This window comes from Balaenoptera acutorostrata, chromosome 18 (assembly GCF_949987535.1).
Source record: "Balaenoptera acutorostrata chromosome 18, mBalAcu1.1, whole genome shotgun sequence".
Taxonomy (NCBI): domain Eukaryota; kingdom Metazoa; phylum Chordata; class Mammalia; order Artiodactyla; family Balaenopteridae; genus Balaenoptera; species Balaenoptera acutorostrata.
In genome coordinates, this window is record NC_080081.1 from 47,741,349 (window position 1) to 47,761,314 (window position 19,966).

The window sequence follows — 19,966 nt, forward strand, 5'->3', positions numbered from 1 at the left end:
AAGGGATTCTTAGGAAAGTTATACTTGGTAAATTTTGAAACTTCCCTCTTGTTATTTCCAAATCTTCAGAAGAGATTTGTTTATCATGGCAGACTGTCCATCTGTACTGAGGGGAATTAAGGGACAGACCAAATCTTTACAAATAATGTGTACTGGCTCTACTTATGAAACCTGCTCTGGAGAAGAGTCATAGTCTTCACATTGTAAACACAAGTTTCTTGTCACTGCCCTTCCATTTGTCCTCCAGCTTTCTCTCAACCCTTTCTTATGTGAGTTTTGCAGAAAAGGTTTAGAGCCAGCCAGACTCACTGTGCAGTTTATCTTTTATATATAAATACAAAAACTGTACCACTATCCCAAATTAATGATGACATTTTTTATACCCTGTGATGCACACTAACATTAGAGAATGTAAAATAAACTAATATTTACTGAATGTCCATACGATAGTATTAATCATCTCACATAATCTTTACACTGTGGATCAGAAAGATTAAAAAACTACAAACAATAAGGATGACAAGTCAAAACCAATGGGTTTTATGTGGATATTTCAGTTTTGCCTACTCAGGATACTGTTCCATCTCATCTTTATTAGTGCGAGCATCCCAATTTTCTTTAAGGAACTCCACAACAATTCCTTGTGATTTGAATGCATCTGCCCACCCCATTCTCTCACTTGGGTAACTCAGAGCCCTCTCTAAACTTTATTTGCTTGAATTAGCAAAGAAGACTGGCTCAGCCATTGCAGTAGGAAAGAATGAGGAAAACATGACAAAAGAAACAGAGAAAAGTGAATGTGAGAGACGTCAGGGAGAAAGAGAGAAGGAAGGTCCTGCTTGACTTGAATCTCTAGCGCACCATCTTCATGGGCATACAACCTGCATGTCACACAGGATTCTGAACTTGGAAGGGCCTCACACATAATGTTGACTGCTCTGCTGTAGTCATCTTGAAATTCTTAATAATTTTTAAACACGGCATCTTGCTTTTTCATTATGCAAATTATGTAGCCAATCCTGATCTCCAGGCCCAGCTTCTAAGATCTAGTTCTTTTTATTATGTGAACTTCCTTAGTATTTTTTTGTTATACGAAAAGACATGCCCTTCTGTGCTTCAGCTAGTCTGAGCTGAGAATTTGTGACTTGCAACGGAAACAGTTGTGACAAACATACCTTCAAACCTGCACTTTCTATCAGTCTTCAGGTTGTGATACCATTAACCCTTGATCATATGTGAAGGATAAGGTATTCACTTATGAATGATTTATGACACAGTTTTAACACCAAGTGCTGTTTTCTGGCCATCTGTCATGCTTTCAGGTAGCTTCACAACATCAATTTGATAGTCCATGGAATGAAAACTAATGTTAACAACTCCTAAAAATATATATGTTTCATTTATATAAAATATAAATACTTAAAATATATTTAAAAAAATAAAAGCATATCTGATACCTATATAGCATGTGGCAAATACATGCCAGGGAAAATTATAATATATATACTTTAGAGTGATTTTCAGTTTATAAAATGTTTATACATACAACATATTACTATAAGAAGTTTTCTATTTTGAATAGAGCTACTGGGCCTATTGATAGGTAAACTATTTTGCATTTTAGTATTTTAAAAACAAATGAAAATTGTATCCACTGCCTTACAGAAGCATGGTTTACCTACATCTGAAATTCAGTTTGTGGTACTGGTAATTATAAGTTAGTAAAGATTTGGACAAGTAGGGAAAAATCCATCTATGATCAACCAAAACAGCTGAAGGGGTTGGGTGCTGCTATACTGAGACAAGAACTCAAAGACAGGAATTCTTTCAAGTGGAAGAGAGAAAACTAAGAGAGGACATGGTCAAAATACACGAAATCATATATATGAATTAGATCAAAAAGAACATGTGCTTTACATTCTGAAATATTAAAATGAGGTCCTGTCTTCTAAAACCTCAGTTTAGAAAGTTAGGTTGAACTAGAAGTACTACTTAATTTCAAAAAGCATTTGAGCAAATTTATTAAGGACAGAGAAACATGTGGTTACTAAAAGTAAACAGACTAAGACTGAACACTAAGGTTTAACACAGGTTTGGTGGAGGGCTAACACATGTTTCCATAGCCTTGTGGTTTTATCTGTCAAAAATATAAAAATTAGGAAAAAAAATTCTGGGCTAGAGTCCCCTGTGTGTCCATCCCACCTGAAGACTCTAACAGGGCCTGGTGTACCCAACTGTCTGTTTGGCTTCCTTCTGAGCTCTCCTCATTTCTTCCTTTGCCAGCCTAGTTTGTCCTTGCTTAAGACCACTTTTCAGGAGATGGGTGAGGTGCAGCTCTTCCTTGTCATAGTGTAAATGAAGAGAGGATGTTTATTTTGCTTACAACAGTTCACTCCCTCCTGGTAGTAAGAAGTGAAAATTAGGTCTAGGGAATCACATAACTGAGAGAGGTGAAAATAGAGTTAGAGAAATGGCAGGACCTTAAAATGAATTCAGGATTTAGTAACCATCTGAAGGACAACAACAGATGGTAAGTTTAGAGGTGTACAAATATAATGGGAAGAGGTCAGATGAATTTTGATAGCAATCGCAGGAGAACTGCGTGATAGTTTTGAGGAATAAAGAAGAGAAGAGAAACCATACGGTGAGATGATAATTAGGTTCCAGCATTTGCCTTTAAGAAAAGAAAAATCTTGGAAACTTATTTATGAAGACGTAACCTGAGGTAAAGGTAAAGATTTATTGGAAAATAGAAGAAAGAGAGATGACATTATGGGTCTAAATTGCAGAATCTTGAAGAGATTTTACAGTAAAATTAAACCTAGGAAAATGAGTAAAGGAAAAATAGTAATTTAAACAACACAGAACTATGAATCAGGCTTCCTAATGACAGGAAGAGTAGAAATAGTACTGAGAAATTGAAGAGAGTTCCCCAAGAAATTTTTTATAAAACTAACCCAAACCATTTTGACACTGAAAATAAACTTAGTGAATTATCTGCTTATTAAAATACAGATCTCTTCTTCATGTCCAGGAAGAAAAGCAAACATCTTTTCAGTGCAGAGAAAAGTCTCTGCGGAGTGTGGGTGACTGGTTAAACGTATTAAGAGCTTGCTAAACTCGGGGATCACTCCATTCCCTAGGTTAGGCCCAAGTTTTCTTTTAAGGTCAAGAGAAGGTAGATGTTTCATATCAGGAAACTAGTTAAAATGGTTTTCCGCTGCCCATTCTCCAGTCAAGGCAATGCATATGCCACATTGGTTTATGGCAGTTTCTGCTTGAGAGGTTTCCAGTCTTATTCTTCTGAGGTATCAGAGAGTTGTGATAGCTGGAGGAGCTGGATTTTAAACCTGAGGAGAAACTAGGCAATCAGATAACCTTTTCAGAGAGAGCTCTGTGGCAGCAGCCTCTAGGATGCACTGGTGGGACCAGAGCGGAGTCTGAGAAGGCAGTCAGAGGCTGGTTCAGCCGAGCAGGAGAACAGTGTCTGAGGCAGGGCAATGGTGTGGAGAGAATGGATTTGAGGCGTGTTAAGGACTAGGAATTGACAGTATTTAGAGACTGGATGCAAAAGGGAGCAGGTTTCTGCTAAGGCAAGTGGGTAGGCCGTGTTGCTATCTGCTGAGGTGACTTGACTGGGTGAGAGGCAGGTAAAGAGACAAAGATGTTGATTTCACTTTTGTATGTGTTGGATTTTAGGTGTCTATGGGATAGTCTCATTTTTTCCCCTCTCCAGTTCTGACTGCCCGCCTTCTGATGAATATTTTTCTTTACATGGATTAATATACTCGTGAAGTCAAAGTTATCAGTCCTTTAACCTAGGAAAAAACCCAACAGCTTCTGATTATATGTTAATTTAATTAGTTTGATTATCAGAAGGGCAAACATTCCTCCTTTTCAGATTTTGGGGTGGTGCTCACTGTTCACCCTGTACCACCTTGACTTGGGTGTAATTTTTCAAAGAGAAGAAACATCAAAGATAACTTTCAGGATTGCTGTCTGGAATATTGAAGAACAGCGGTGGTGCTGGCAAACATTAACAATTGGGGTGGAGATTGTGAGAGGTTCAGTTTTGTTATATGCCTAAATTGGGAATATACTAGAATTGCGATATCATAGAATGTCAACATGGATGGGACTTTCAAAGAGAAGGAAAAATAACATTGAGCATATAATATGTACCCAGCACTTTGCTAAAACACTTTCATATATGTTACTTCAATTAATCTTGATAATATGCTTGTAAATTATTTCTCCTGTTTTGTAAATGGAAATAGAGATTCTCAGAGGATAGTAAGTAACTCAAAGTCACCCAGTTAGTTATGTAGTGGATTATTTAGAGCATTTAGAGGATGGGAAGGGAGCCGATATCACCCTTGGTACCTCATGCCAAAGGTATGAAAACTGGTTCTTAGGGGGCAAAAAAAGGTCTCTTTTTATTTCTAAAGCACTGATAAATACATGGTATATCTAAAGTATTAAAATTTTACAGGGAGGCAATTAGGAAAAATGTCTACAAAGTTTCCTTAAGGGAATGATTATAAAAAGAAAGATTGAGAAAAACTGATTTAGACTCCATTTCATTTAATAATTTTTTTTACTTTTTTCCAAATCCTTTATTGTTCCACATGAAACCTCATGTTGAAGAATTCTATGTACAACAAGTAAAAGCAGTGTTGGTTTAAATGTCTCTTGGGAGAGGGCCCAGGATCATTCCATTTCCTTTTCCCTCCCCTTCTGTGGTGGCCCTGGAGGAACTGATATGAAAGATTAGAGCTCTGAGCATCTTAGTTGGAATATCTGAAGAACAATTTAACCTCTTCATTTTGCAGATGAGTAAACTGAGGCATGCATGTACCGCAGAAGCATGAACTCTGCCAGTCATTTGTTATTTGGAGGCCCTGCAAAAAGTGGAACTGAATCAGGTTTTCTACCTTGAGGCATACTATAGGGTGAGATGCTATCCTGAGCAAAGGTCAGGGAAAGAATGTTTAGAGAGATGATGAGAGAAATAAGCGAGTAGAGATGTTGAAAAAGGATACTCATCACAAGAAAAAAAATTTTTTTGTAACTGTATAAAGTGACAGATGTTAAGTAGACTTATTGTGGAATCACTTCAAAATATATACAGGGGATTCCCTGGTGGTCAGTGGTTAGGACTCTGTGCTCTCACTGCCAAGGGCCCAGGTTCGATCCTTGGTTAGGGAACTAAGATCCCACAAGCCACGTGGCGCAGCCAAAAAAAGAAAAAAAAAATATATGTACAAAATCAAACCATTATATTGTATACCTGAAACTAATACAATGTTATATGTCAAAAAAAAAAAAATTAAGAGAATGCTGTTATCAATGGCAGCAAATGGAGAGGTGATCAAGGATTGAGACCTGACAGCATAAAATTTTCTGGTCACTTGTGACTGCAGTTTCAGAACAGTGTGCAGGCAGAGCTTGATTTCACAGGAAATTGTAAATATTTCAGACATCATAGGCAAAAAACCTAAGGATGCTAACTTTGTTAACCATTGCAACTAATTATACAATACCCTCTCATGACTGGATAGAGACATCAATAGATTAATCACGGCAAACTGACAAAACTGTATTTATTCTATTGTATTAGGATGGGCTCAGCTAAAGTATTAGAACCAAAGCAAATAATGCACACAAAAGAATGCCTTCAGGAGAGAGCTCAATAAAGACAGGCTTTATGTACATTTGATTTTACAGAATGTCCAAAACACAGAAATTCATCTGAGGTTAAAAAAAGAAAAACATATATGGTGATGAGAAAGAGACATTAATGAAAGAAAAAGAATATTTGAAAATCTCTATACGGTACCGTAGAATTCTAGCTTATTTTATATGTATTTTTAGCTTTGAGTTACGTAGTTACTACTTGCTATTGTTAGACAAATTATTATCCAAGTGACTCAACAAATTATATCTGGGTGTTAGTAATTGTGTTTTAATATGAAAGAATTAAACTGTAATCTTACAACAGTCTTAATGATTTCTTAATTCCTTTTTGCTACTTATTTCAAATATTGGGAGTGCGATCTGGTAGTGACATCTAACACTTTCAACTGAACCTTAGTTAAATGTTAATATTAGTTAATGTAAGTTACTTAATATTAAGGAATACTCCTGTTCCCTTTTAAACAGCTCTATCATCTACAAACATGGGCAAATTAATTTTCTAATCAAAACATCCTGGTAAACTATTAAGCATGACATTAAACTGTGTTAATATGTTAACTATATTCCCTATGAAAAATTTCTATCTGAACTTACAGGATAAGGCCCTGGAGAAAACTTAGCAGAGCACAAATTACTTAAATGTGTTTTAAGAAGAATCACATATCTATATAATAATTTTCCTTTTCACACCTACCTTGAATCAACTGTTCTCCACAGTGACTCATTATGGTAGCAAGATCTTCTTGGCCTTGCTAAACAGACTTAAAAAAACTGTTAAAGCCTGTGTAAGTGTGTAATACAGCAAAGGGAAGAACTTGGCTCTATCATGAACATTTGTCTAAAATTAATATTTGCTTCTTACTGGAATACTACTCTCATTGAAGAAAAAGAAATAACCAAACAAAACAAATTGTGATACACCAAGGGGGAAAAATAATTTAGCAGGGGTCAGAAAATATTTTTCTGTAAAGGGCCAGATAGTAAACATTTTAGGCTTTGCAGGCCATATGGTTTCTGTCCCAAGTACGCTACAGTTGTAGAGCAAAAGCAGCTACAGACAATATGTAAAAGAACAGGCATAGCTGTATTTCAATAACATTTTCTTTACAAAAAATAAGCAGCATATCAAAATTACAATGAGATACCACTCCACACACACTAGCATGGCTAAGTTCAAAAAGTCAGGTAAAAAAAAAAATCGTTGGCAAGGATGTGAGGAAATTGGAACCATCCCTGTTGATGGGAATGTAGGATGGTGCAGCTACTTTGGAAAAGTCTGACAGTTCCTTAAACTGTTAGCATATGACCCAGCGATTTCTCTCCTGTGCGTTGTATCCAAGAGAAGAAATACTTATGTCCACACAAAAACTTGTACATGAATATTTATAGCAGCATTATTCATAATAGTCAAAAGGTAGAAAAAAATCCAAATGACCATCAACTGATGAATGGATAAACAAAATGTGCTATATCCATACAGTGAAATATTACTCAGCCCTTCAGGGATACTTGGCCATGCTTGGGGAAAGTTTTGGTGACAACTAGTGGGTAAAAGTCAGGAATGCTGCTACACATCCTACAGTATATAGGACAGTCCCTCCCATAACAAGGAGTTATCCAGCTCCAGAATTTAATGTGACGAGGCTGAGAAACACTGGTGTAGACACATACGTTATATAACTGTATCAGTGGTCATTCTGTGGATGTGATTTGCTTTTTTCTCACCTAACATTCTATTGTAAAACAGCAGCAATTTTAACCAAGACGGACAAGCATGTGGAAAGTGTGGAAGAAGCCATGCCTCATATCCCGTCTGGGAGGCAACACTGTTTTATCTTGTCATTGAGGGTTCGGAATGAAAGCGCAAAGTTCGTGCTAATGGCCAATTATTTGAATACACTGTCATTAAGCACAAAATGCTACAGAATTTATGTACAGTGAGGCATTCCTCCACTGTAGTCAGGTGGTAAAGCAATGATGAAAATGATAAAGTTAAATTACTTAAGCTTGAATTAGGCTTGTTATTAAGTGGTTCTTGTTTTAATGCACTGACCACTTGGAAAGTACTCATGGCAAAGAACTGAATTTGTAGTTTAACTGAAAGAGGGAAATGTAGCGGTTTTCCTTGTTTCCTAGCTCTCCACCTCTGTGCTAATTTAAGGGAGAGAAGGGAAATGCATGTGAGAAGAGAGGACAGAAAAAAAAGTGGAAAGGCAGGTGGAGGAGAAAATATGACTGATTACTCAAAATTTAAAAAAAATTAAAGTCATCCTAAAAGGAAATTATTTCATTTTTCCTTACATGAACTTAATAGCTCATTGTGGTCTCAATGCCAACAAACTAAAATTTTCTGAAGGAATGGGAAGAGTTAAGGGAGCTATTTCTAAAGTTACTTTATTTCTGTTAGCTTATGTATTTTGTTAAAAACCTTATATATAAAAAACTTATTTTCAAACCCCCAAAAAACCCTTAATATGAAACATTTCCAATAAACAGAAAATTACAGAAAATAATAAAAAATAAAATAGACACAAATATACCCACCAGTGAGATTAAATATGTGTTAACATTCTGCTAGATTTACTTCAGATCTTTCACTTTTAATAGATAAAAACATTTACCGATACTTCAGCTATAACATTTCAGCTTTAATTCCTTCCTTCTTCTTCCTTTCCTCTTTGGAACTAGATGACATTGTTGTGTTTATTTCCCTCATGTTTTTGCAGTGTTATCACACACATACACATTACATTTATATATATATATATGTATATATATATATATTTTGCCACTTGATTTTCCTCTTTATTTTTGAGATTTATCCACATATTCCCTGACTGCAGGATGGCTAAATGCTTTATCCTTTTTTGCTCTTACAAATGTTCAGGAAATACCTTTGTACAGCATCTTTGGCCTTCTCCAGGTAGACTTCAGACATGGAATTGCTGGGTCATAGGTACATGTACCTTCACCATTACTAGGTGTTTCCAAGTTGCTGCCCAAACTGGCTGTACCAGTTTTGCACTCTTATCATCTACGAAGAAATCCCTACATCTTGGTCAAAACTTGGTGATGTGGAACTTTGTAATATTTGCCAGTCTGATGAGGGTAAAATGGTATCTTATAAAATTGTCACTGAAAAAAAATTTTGAATGGGAATGATCCATCCCTTCCCTCAACTTTTCACAACTTTCTCTCTTATATAGTCATTAAGAGTGAACCCTCACAAGGATTGCATTACTAATTGTCTAGATGTTTAGAATGAACAGATATGATAAAGGAAAGAAACATATTCCTGGATTCCAAGCTTCTCCAGGTCTGCCTTTGGTTCCATTCAACTTTGTCCTAGCCCTGGGTACCAAGGCTGGCACAAGGTTGCACTTCCAAAATTGTTGGCTCAGTAGGGTATATCATATCCTTCTTGTTGGGGCATCAGAATGAGGGGCAGTGTATGCTGTTGTGATGTTTAAATAATAAACACATATAAAATGTACTTTAAAAATGTGAAATTTAGACAAATGTATTATTTTCACAGGTGCATTGTGTTTGCAAAGTATTTCTATGAGAAAAATGTCAGAGTGCTCTATGTAAAGCCTGAAAATAAATTATAAGAGCTCCTGCTTATTTATATTTAGTACCATCTACATGCCAAGGACCTGAGAAAGAAAAAAGCAGCCCTTGACATCAGGGAACTAGTTGCCACTTCCAGCTGGGCCTCAGTGTTTTTAGAAGCTGGCCTGACACTCACAGATAGGCCCTGTTGTTCTTCTCAAGGAAATAACCAATCTTACAGAATAAGGTCAGTGGGCAAATCACTAAATACCAAACCTCCCGAGACTATCAATGACTGTTCCTCCTTTGTCAGTTACAGCTTTAGCCTCATTCTTTAGCCTGCCATCCTTCTAGATAAGATTTACTAAGATGCACACTCATCGAACTGTCCCCAATCCCTGACAGCACTGAAATTCACAGTAACCCTTCTCATTCTTTTTCTGGAGTCTTCCAAAATCACATAACCGAAGTCCAAATCCTTTAAGTCCTTTCTAACACCCTCTTACTGAGAAACCCCATCCCATAGTGCATGTCCCATTCTTTATGAGTAACAAACTCCACTGGTTCAACTACACATGTTCCTCCTGGTGGTCTGTGGTGGGAGAGGCTTTCACAGACATTTCTAAGAACTTTACATATGCTATCTCATTTAAGCCTGACAACACTGCTTGTTAGGTATTATTATCATCCCCTTTTGCATATGGAAAGGCAAAAGAAAGAAATTTTAACATCACCTCCAACATCACATAGCTAGTAAATAACAGGAATAAAATTTGCCTCTGGGTCTAACGGTCACCAATACATAGGAACTACTTGCAGTTCTCCTGAACGTTCTGTTCTCCTGGACTTTCCCCTAAAAATAAGGTGCTTTTTGAGGACAGAGACTGGCACAGAAATTTTGGTACAGTAAACAAATATAAAAACAAATAAACATAGAACAACCCCCCCCCCCCAAAAAAAAACAACAACAAAAAACTGTAGTGTGAAGACTTACTTGAAACTAAGGCCCATTTTCTCAACCTCTGTGCTAATCTGAGTTCTTAGAGTTGTTTCTTGTACCCAAATCAGTACTGCATGTTTACCCACACCACCTCCATGGAGTCAGAAGATGGGTAGCTTAAGGAAACAGTTCAAAGGGAGAGACTGCTTTTAAAGGGGAAAGCAAGCACGCTTATGTGTGGGAAAACCGCTTTGGCCTTGTATCTCGACCTTGGCTATACACAATAAACTCTTCGGAATGGTTTCAGCTCGAGGCCCTTCATTACATGCCCTTGAAGTTTTTTCAACTCTTTGTTCTTCACTCCTCTTGGCCTTGCTCCTGCCTGGAACGTCTTTTATCTGAAAGTCCTGCCACTCTTTTCTGTTCAGAGAAAACCTAGGCATCCTTCCTTTAGTCTTTTCAAATGCCCTCCTTCAGATTTAATATCAATTCCTCTCCCTTTTGTTCTCAATGAACTTTTAAATTAACTGCTGTAACATGTACATTATTTTGTTATTTGTGTAAGGATTTGTGAAGCACATTAGACTGTGAGCTCCTTAAGGGCGTGGCCCAGCGCTGATTTTTGGTGGCCGTCTCTGCCACCCTGAGCGGGCTCGCAGCACTCCGGCACTCAGCAGGCGTTTTGACAATCTGTCGAGAAAGCACCTTATGGAGCGCCGTGGGCGCTGTGGTTCTCTCCCGCTTAGCACCCCTTCAAGTACAGGTCCCAGAACTACTTTTCCCAGTGGCCGTCACACCGAGACCTCCCGAGACGTGCAGAGAAGGTTAGCAGATGATTTCACATCCCAGCGCTGCTCAAATGGTGGTGTAGGGCGGGTCTCGCCAGACTCCCAGGTTAGCAGGAACCCATTCTCCAAATTCCAAATACACCCAGACAAGAGACTTGCCCGTAAATCCTCCACACTTCCCCAAACCCGATCCCACCCAGTCCCCTTAAGGTGGGCTGCCTGGACCAACAGAAGCTTGAGCAGCGAAAGGAACGGGCGGAACAGCCAATCACGTTTCTTTTTGCCCGGAAGGGGCGGCTCCCGGGAGCGTCACTGACCGCGCAGCGCGGGATTGGCGGGTCCCGGGCGGTCAGCGGCGGCGGGAATTTTCGGATGTGTTGGCTGCGGTGTGGGATTGGCGGGTCCCGTGCGGTCAGCGGCGGCGGGAATTTTCGGATGTGTTGGCTGCGGCCCGGAAGGCAGCGGTTGGGCTGAACCCAACTGGCGGCGTGGGCGGCGGAACCGGGAAGGCGAGTGCGCCGCAGACCCCTGGGCTCCCGCCTGTGGCTTGTAGAGCTGCCGCCTTCTTTCCTCTCCTACTCCCCCGGAGCTGCCGGGAAGCATGGATCGGTACCGGCCACGGCTGCACCCCGCGGCGCAGGGCTCGGCCGCCGGGGCTCCCTATCCCTCCTCCGCCTCGTTCCGCAGCTGCCGGGACAGCAAGATGCCGCGCAGGAAGGGCCCCCAGCACCCTCCGCCGCCCGGAGGCCCCGAGGAGCCTGGAGAGAAACGCCCTAAGTTTGTAAGTTAGGCCTGAAGCTGGGGTGGGGCAGCTCCCACAGTGCCGGTAGGCTGCGGCTCGGTCCCGGGTCCTTCAATGTCATTCAGCTCTGACCTGACTGACAGCGTGGGTGGGCCCACAGGACCTAACTGGGGGCTACATTTTGTTCTAGATTGTCAGAGCTGCCAATCTCTTCATAGATTTACGACGGCAGGGTCCAATTCTATTTGGATCCTTTGACAAATACCCTGATCAGTGTGTTGCCCCAAATTTTTTTATTTATTTATTTATTTATTTATTTATTTATTTATCCATTTATTATGTTTGTCTGTATTGGGTCTTCGGTTCGTGCGAGGGCTTTCTCCAGTTGCGGCAAGCGGGGGCCACTCTTCATCGCGGTGCGGGGACCGCTCTTCATCGCGGTGCGCGGGCCTCTCTCTATCGCGGCCCCTCCCGTTGCGGGGCACAGGCTCCAGACGCGCAGGCTCAGCAATTGTGGCTCACGGGCCCAGCTGCTCCGCGGCACGTGGGATCTTCCCAGACCAGGGCTCGAACCCGTGTCCCCTGCATTAGCAGGCAGACTCTCAACCACTGCGCCACCAGGGAAGCCCTGCCCCAAATTTTTTAAGGCTGACGTGAGAAGCAGTTCAAATGTCTGAGTATTGACGTCACTATGGACTTTGCATTTTTTTTTAAGTTAAACTTTTCCTTTCCCCCCCAGCATCTGAGGGTATGAGATATATCAAAGTGAACTTTTAGGTGATAGTATTTCTTTTTCTGCTTAATATTTAAATCCAAAGAAGAATTTTTAAAAGTAGATTAATGGTTTTCCAAGTTGAAACAGCTCGTTTAAAAATTGGCGGGTCATGTGGTCACTGCTAAAGAATGTTTTGGTTAGTTTGGATAGAAGTCTAAGTATTTGAAACCTGCTGTTCTGGTTGCTTCTCTTACTCACTTCAACAGTCAAAGGAAGTGTTATGATTAGCGCCTTGTAAATCCTTCTGTTGGCATCAACTAGTGAAAGAATAGACAGTGAAGATTGTTTTTGTTGTGTGTGTGTAAATAAATCACAAATTAATCACATAGAGAGTGGATACATTTGGGGTGAGACCAGTGGACTTGAAAATTTAATACTAACCCCTCCATTTTACGTAGGAATATGGAAAAACATTTTAGTCATAGGTGAAATTTTACAGCACAGCATGTGCCTTCTGTGAACAAATGAAAGTTGTTAGGAATGTAAGTCAGGATACACAAATTAAGGAAATAAAGTCTTCTGGAGGAGGAGTGAGTAGCTACATATAACAATTAAACATGATAGATGAATAAAACTGAGAGCAGAGCTAAGAGATGTATCAGAATACTGAAAATGAGGGACAACATGGATTAATTACACAAAATTAAGTATCAAGATGGCCATAGGAATGGTGAAATTTTGCAGAAGGATCAACTATGTTGTTGATTGTTATCTTGACAGAGCTGAGGAATAAATAAGATAGGGTTAGATTGGCAATGAAAGATTCTATCCCATATGAGAAGAATCCACTGGGCAATGACTTTTCTTCCTTTTACAGTTTACTCTCTGGGTTAATGTTGTCATTCCATTTTGTCTCCGACTTCTGTGCTCCAGAATACATGAAGTGTAATTTTCTGTGACTCATTCCAGCACGGAGGTCATGAAAACAGAACCTAAGATAATATTTAAGTTTAGTTTCCTTGAGAAAAGTATCAGGTGATGTGAGTTCTAGGGTCTGTGCTGTTTTTCATTTCTTAGTTATGTTGTAAAGATGAAAAAATGTCTGAAGACACTTTTAAGCCTTAAATTTAATAAACATCTAAAATACTGTGTGTGTTTTTAGATAGGGGTCTGATTTGAATCAAAACTTTAAATTAATTTAGAAGTAATTTGGATTCTTTGTAATCTCGCAAACTAATTTAGATTCTTGCTTACATGGTAATTTCTTGGTATTTTACATTTCACTAATTTTGTTATCAGCTATGTCTAATCTATTTAACTTGTGAATATGTGCGTTATCAATTATTTTTTTATTTCTGTAAGTTCCATTTGTTTCTTTTTCAAATCTGCCTGATTACTGTATTCCTGATATTCCTTGTTTCTTATTCTTTTATTTCTTTAGACAATTCCTACTTTACTCTTTTTAGTCTTTATTTGGCAGTTCTGGTATGTGCATCTTTGGACTGTCTGACATTGACTTGCACCCATGGTATCTTGGTCTCTCCCTCTGCACTTGTTAAACTTTGTATTTCAATAATTGCAAATTCAATAATTTCATTGCTTTGTCTTAACCTGTCTTCTAGGAGGCCTAACTGGGGAGGCTTTTCTCTGGAGATGATCTGAGTCTGTTTCCACCAGGAGTCTGGGGGTGCCACCTCCCTATTGAACTGGGCTCTTAGAGGGCCTGGGGTTCCAGGCTCAGCTCTAACTCTGTCCTGGCCTAGGCTCAGTATCCCAATCTCAAGGTTACCTTCTGAGCAGCCCTTCCCAGTCTGCCTACTTCTCACTGTTCTCAGTCCCACTCCAGTAACACTTGTTAATGGGTTGGAGGGTGATCTTTGGAGACCACCTCTTCCTAACGAGATCTCTGCAATGCCTCAAAAAATGATTGTTCAGTTGTTCAGTCTGCTGTACTGTCAGACATCAAGTTGGTTCTTGGCTTTCTCTTGATTTGGGATGAAGTGATGCTAGCTAGCCTGAATCTCTTCAGGTCACCTAGTCATTAGGTCACGTAGTTGCCTGGGGCAGCTGCTTTTGACTGGAACAAGTAATGCAGGTTGGTGATGGGACAGGAGTAGGGATAATGTAGGTACTTGGTGTTTGCAACCACAAAGCTACAAACTGGTAGTGGAACTCAGGGCTAACCTGGCCACTGGCTCCTCTCTTAGTGTAAGAAGGCAGGAGCTCTGGTCCCCACTGAAGTCCTGTTTTACTATGAACCTGGATAAAGCAGACAAACAAATCCTTGTTTTCTACTGCATGTTTGGTTGTGGGCCTCAGGTTACTTCTGAATTATGTATAAACATCTCTAGCATAGAACTTCTCCCCATAGATGTGTGTAAATAGTAGAAGTTTGTCTATTATAAATGTAGGATAGTTTGGCTGCGTAATGAATCAACTTCTTTTGGGCTGCTTGCGAACTAACCAACTTGATTTCAGCAGAGAATATGGCAAGCAGTGTGTGTGTATTAAGGTACTGGGATAGTTACTGGGAGATGGCTTGCAACCAGTGGAGGCTGGAAGGACAATGCAGGAACCTGGGTGAAGAATGTGAAGGGGAAAAGAATTCAGTAGGATCATTAAACTTGTACCTGCCCTAGGTCACACCGTCAGTACCTGGATCTGAGTCCTATTTCCCTTCTAGAACAAAACAAAACAGTTTCTTACTCGTCGTGAAAAGCCTGTCAGTGATTCTGGGTATTCCATTCTTACCTCCCACTATTAGAAACACACAGTACGCACAGTGGTGGCCACCAGATCCAGAGTGAGAGCAGGACGTGTGGCTTCTGTAGAAGTTTCCATCTCTAGGATGTGTGCCAGCCCTTTGAAAGGGGGCCAGTAAATTCCATGATCCAAGCTGGAAGAGTAGCTCTTCTTTTTCAATTAGGAATATCCTTTAAGTTCTCACAGACTTTAGTGTAAATCTGGCATCTATCTAATCATGGTTTCCATTGTATAGATTGTTATTGTCCAGTTATGTCATTACAGTACCATCAGTTTGGGTTGTGAGAGGTTTTTCACCATGTCCATTAATATCTGTATGTCTGCTGTGTTTGGTCATTGTTAGCAATGACAGTTAACCTTAGGGAGCCGAGCACTGTTCTAGGTGCTTCATAGCTTTCAAGTGCTTTAATCCTTATAACAACCCTATGAGGTAGATAGTATTAATTAGCCTTGTTTGCTAGAAGGGGAAACTGAGGTACAGAGGTTAAATTGCCTTTGGTTGCACAGCTGCCAGTGGGTGAGGTTGGGATTTGAACCTAGGCAAGCTGTCTCCGGAGTACACATCCTTAGTCACTATCCTGTATTGCTCTCCCATGCTGGTGGGAGTTTTACTTTTACTGCTTTGCTGCTTCTTTTTTCATTCAGGAACCATTAACAGTAGTCAGTAATGCCTTTAATGAATATAGAATTAGTGATTTCCTGATTATAGGCAGATTTTGAGGTAGGAAGAGGTATTAGGTTGGAGAACTTTTGCTTATTGTACTGGGAACTTGAGAGTTGAAATCGGAGTGGGCTTCGTGAGAACAGTGCCTGCTTGCCTTATTTCCTTGGGCTTATTTGGAGGCAGGTGTGGTAGGCTGAATAATGATCCCCCAAAGTTATTCACGTCTTAACATTCACGTTAATTCCTGGAACCTGTGAATGTTACCTTATGACAAAAAAGGGACATTGCAGGCATGATTAAGTTAAGTTTTAAAAAATGGGGATATTTTCCTGGATTATCAGGGTGGACCCTAAATGCAAACACACTTCCTTATGAGAAGGAGGCAGAGGAAGATTTGACTACAGAAAGGGAGAAGGTGAGGTGACTACAAGGCAGAGATTGGGGATGCAGCCACATGCCGAAGAATGCTGGCAGCCATCAGAAACTGGAAGAGGCAAGGAACCCTTCTCCCATATCGGGAGATCGGCCCTGCTGACACCTTGATTTTAGCCCAGTTGAACACATTTCTGCTGTTTTAAGCCATCAGGTTTGTGGTAATTTGTTACGGCAGCCACAGGAAACTAACAGCAGTTATGAGGATGACCACATTGAAAGTTTTGGTTTCACAGTTTATAAATGTATGTTTTAGGAGAACCATCAGATTCATTTAAATCTCTTCCTGTGGTATCGTTTATTTTGGAAGATTTGTGATTTGAGCGAATATTAGATAACCACAGTTTGGTTTCCTGGAATAATGACTAGAAGCTTCATTCATCTTGCTGTGCTGTATCATTATCATAAAGCAACTATGATAATGACACCGGTGATTTCTGTGTGCTCTTTTTGAATTTATTTCTTCATTGAGTCCTCAGCTAAAGTGATGCTCTCAGTTGTCCTAGAGTTGCACTGTCAAGAATTGGAGGTGGTGTTCTTAGTTGAAGGCTTTAGGCACCTGAGTTTTATTCATGTCAAAATTCCACCTAACCTAGCAGGCACTGAAACCTTCATAAGGTAAAAATCACTTTATTCAGTCCAGTCTTCTAAGTATAGTCGTCCTTCGGTATCCACGGGGGGTTGGCTCCAGGACCCTCCTTGGATACTAAAATCCATGGATGCTCAAGTCCCCTACATAAAATGGTATAGTGTTCGCATATAACCTATGCACATTCTCCAGTAAATCATTTCTAGATTACTTATAATACCTAATACAATGTAAATGCTATGTATATAGTTGTAAATACAATGTAAATGCTATGTAAATAGTTGCTAGCGTGTGGCAAATTCAAGTTTTGCTTTGTGGAACTGTCTGGAACTTTTTTTCCCCAAATATTTTTGATCTGTGTTTGGTTGACTAGTCAGATTCAGAACCTGCGGATACAGAGCGTTGGATGTAAATTGCTCTGAATCATCCCAGACTTTCTTTTCTTCTATCCTTCTAACAGGAAAAATAAGTTTACTTTTGTTTGTTAATAGATGATTTATCAAGAAAACAAAATATATCAAGTGGCTTTTGGGGAGTATATTTAGCTGCTGAAAATGGATAATATATGGTATTTATTACTTCTGGATCACTCTGGATCTTTTCTTTGTGAGTAAAAAGGGATAATTGTCTTAGATTTAGAGCAAGGCTTAATTGCTTTTTTCAAAGACTTGGGTCTTTAATTATGAAGAAGCAAACTGACATACATTTATTGCACTGTGAAACCTTGCATCTCATCTAGTCTGTCTTGTAACAATTGCTTCTGAACAGATGTTACCTGAAACACCTTTGTGCAGTTGGTAGAATGCTAAAATTTGTCATGCTTTTATTATTGTTGTCTTAAATTAACTCTACTTTATGGCATAACTTTATTGCTGTGTCCTAGAATCTTTATATATTTATTGCCTTATAGATTGGATTTAAAATTGGCTTTTTACATAGAATGTAAATTAACCTGTGTATAACTTGTTTATGCTTGCAGAATAATACAAGAAAAAACTGCTATGTATTACACTAACGTAATTGTCTTTAACTCAGCACATAGTATCCTCCAAACTAGGAATGAAATGAATGCTACAGAATATGCTTACCATCACACTCTGCTTGTTTATCCCAGAAACTAATTTGACTTTTAGATCTATAAAATATAGATTAAGCATAACCTTTTACTTCATGAGATATTAAGGATCAAAGCACGAGCTTTCTTTGAACAGGATCTACAAAGGTAACTTTCTCTCAATAGCAGGAGGGTGGCATTGAAATACCTTACCATTGGGAGTAATTTTCTCAAATAGCAAATCACATAATCATTATTAACTTAGAGGAGAATTTAAGAGTTTCAGTAAGTTAAGTTTTGGTGCTGGAGTATTCAAGTTTCTATCTAATTAATGAAAAGTACTCGGAAATGCTTTGCCATAGATTTTTTTTTTTTTTTAAATAAATTTATTTATTTATTTATGGCTGTGTTGGGTCTTCGTTTCTGTGCAAGGGCTTTCTCTAGTTGCGGCAAGCGGCGGGCCACTCTTCATCGCGGTGCGCGGGCCTCTCACTATCGCGGCCTCTCTTGTTGCGGAGCACAGGCTCCAGACGCGCAGGCTCAGTAGTTGTGGCTCACGGGCTTAGTTGCTCCGCGGCATGTGGGATCTTCCCAGACCAGGGCTCGAACCCGTGTCCCCTGCATTAGCAGGCAGATTCTCAACCACTGCGCCACCAGGGAAGCCCCTTTGCCATAGATTTTATTCTTCAAAAGACCCACTGCCAACCTTTCTCACAGTTTTTTGTAGAAGAGGCATTATGAATAATGTTTATGAGCAGTGACTTGTACCATTTTTAGGGCTTCAATTCCAGCTATGTCACATATTAGCTGTGTGAACTTGGGTGAGTTATTTAGCCTCTCTCTGTGCCTGTTTCCTCATGTGTAAAATGGGGTTGTTGGGAAGATTAAAAGTTAATGTCATGGGCCGAGAACAGGACCTGTAACAGCACTGTAACCTCTAAATATTTACCACTGATAGATTTGTTGTTGTCATCATTAGCAGTAATAGTAGTAGTAGTAGAATCTTGGTCTAGATTTTAGGGCATTGGGGATGTTACATTGGATATATGAATAACTTTCTTATACTGGGAAATCTTAATTGGACCAGACTTTTTCCTCATGTTGAGGCGGAGGCATTCTGTTCCCAGGTCTTATCCTGGCAGGTCAGGTGACATGTGCATTGATGCAGACTTCTGATTCTTATGGCTGAAAGGTCAGAGCAAGTTTCTGAAGCTTTCTGAGGGGTATGTTCTTATTTGTAAAACGAGTTTTACGCAACTATGAAACTTAGGTACCAACGAAACCTACAAAAAGAAACTTGCAAAGGAAACGACCTCAAACTTAGGAAAAAAAATTCTTGTGATACTCCATTGTGGATTGAGTGATAGTAAAAATAATGTTACTTATCTATGTACAGATATAAAACCAAGTATAACTTTATGCTTATGGCTCTTTTACAAAACAGATTTACACATAAAATCCAAAACAAAACTATAAAACCCATAAAATTTAAATTAACAACATTAATTTAATGTGATTGATAATTATTTTTGTTGAAATTAAGTCATCATTGTTGGATTTAATAGTGGAAAGATATGTGTGAGGTTTGCTGTTTTCCTTTTTGTCAACTTGACTCTTGGATAGAAATGGAATTCCGGAGCTGAGGAGGCTAAGCACAGACTGATGGCTCCAAAGATCTGGCTCCACACTGTTGGTGGAGGCCTGTTATCTAACATCCCTGTTTTTTTCACAAGGTCTGGACTTGAGGTTCTGGGTGAAGTAATGAACTCTTATGATAAAAAGAAAAGAGCCATATGTAAATTTTTTTTTTTTTTTTTTTTAGTAAATTATATGAACCTGTTGAAAAAGAGCAGAAAGAATTGTAGCCAAGACCACCAGCCTCTATATTCATTTTTCTCTTGAAATTTAACTTTCCATAGCTTTGGGTATATCGTTCCTTGAATAGTGCCATTTTGGAATTATTAGAGCTTTTCGAAACTGAATTCTTCTTAAGTGCAGGAGCTTGTGAACCGTACGTGGCATGATGTCTA

At 39.3% G+C, this 19,966-nt stretch overlaps 1 protein-coding gene across 1 annotated transcript in view; it reads left to right on the forward strand.

Moving 5' to 3' along the window:
- Nucleotides 1-11,324: 11,324 nt before the first annotated feature.
- The window catches only part of DIAPH3 (diaphanous related formin 3), a 577,679-nt gene continuing 569,037 nt past the window's right edge, over nt 11,325-19,966 (forward strand). The window contains exon 1 of the mRNA XM_057532925.1: nt 11,325-11,758. Coding sequence (XP_057388908.1) covers nt 11,579-11,758 — 180 coding nt within the window. The 5' untranslated portion in view covers nt 11,325-11,578. The remainder of the gene's footprint in view (nt 11,759-19,966) is intronic.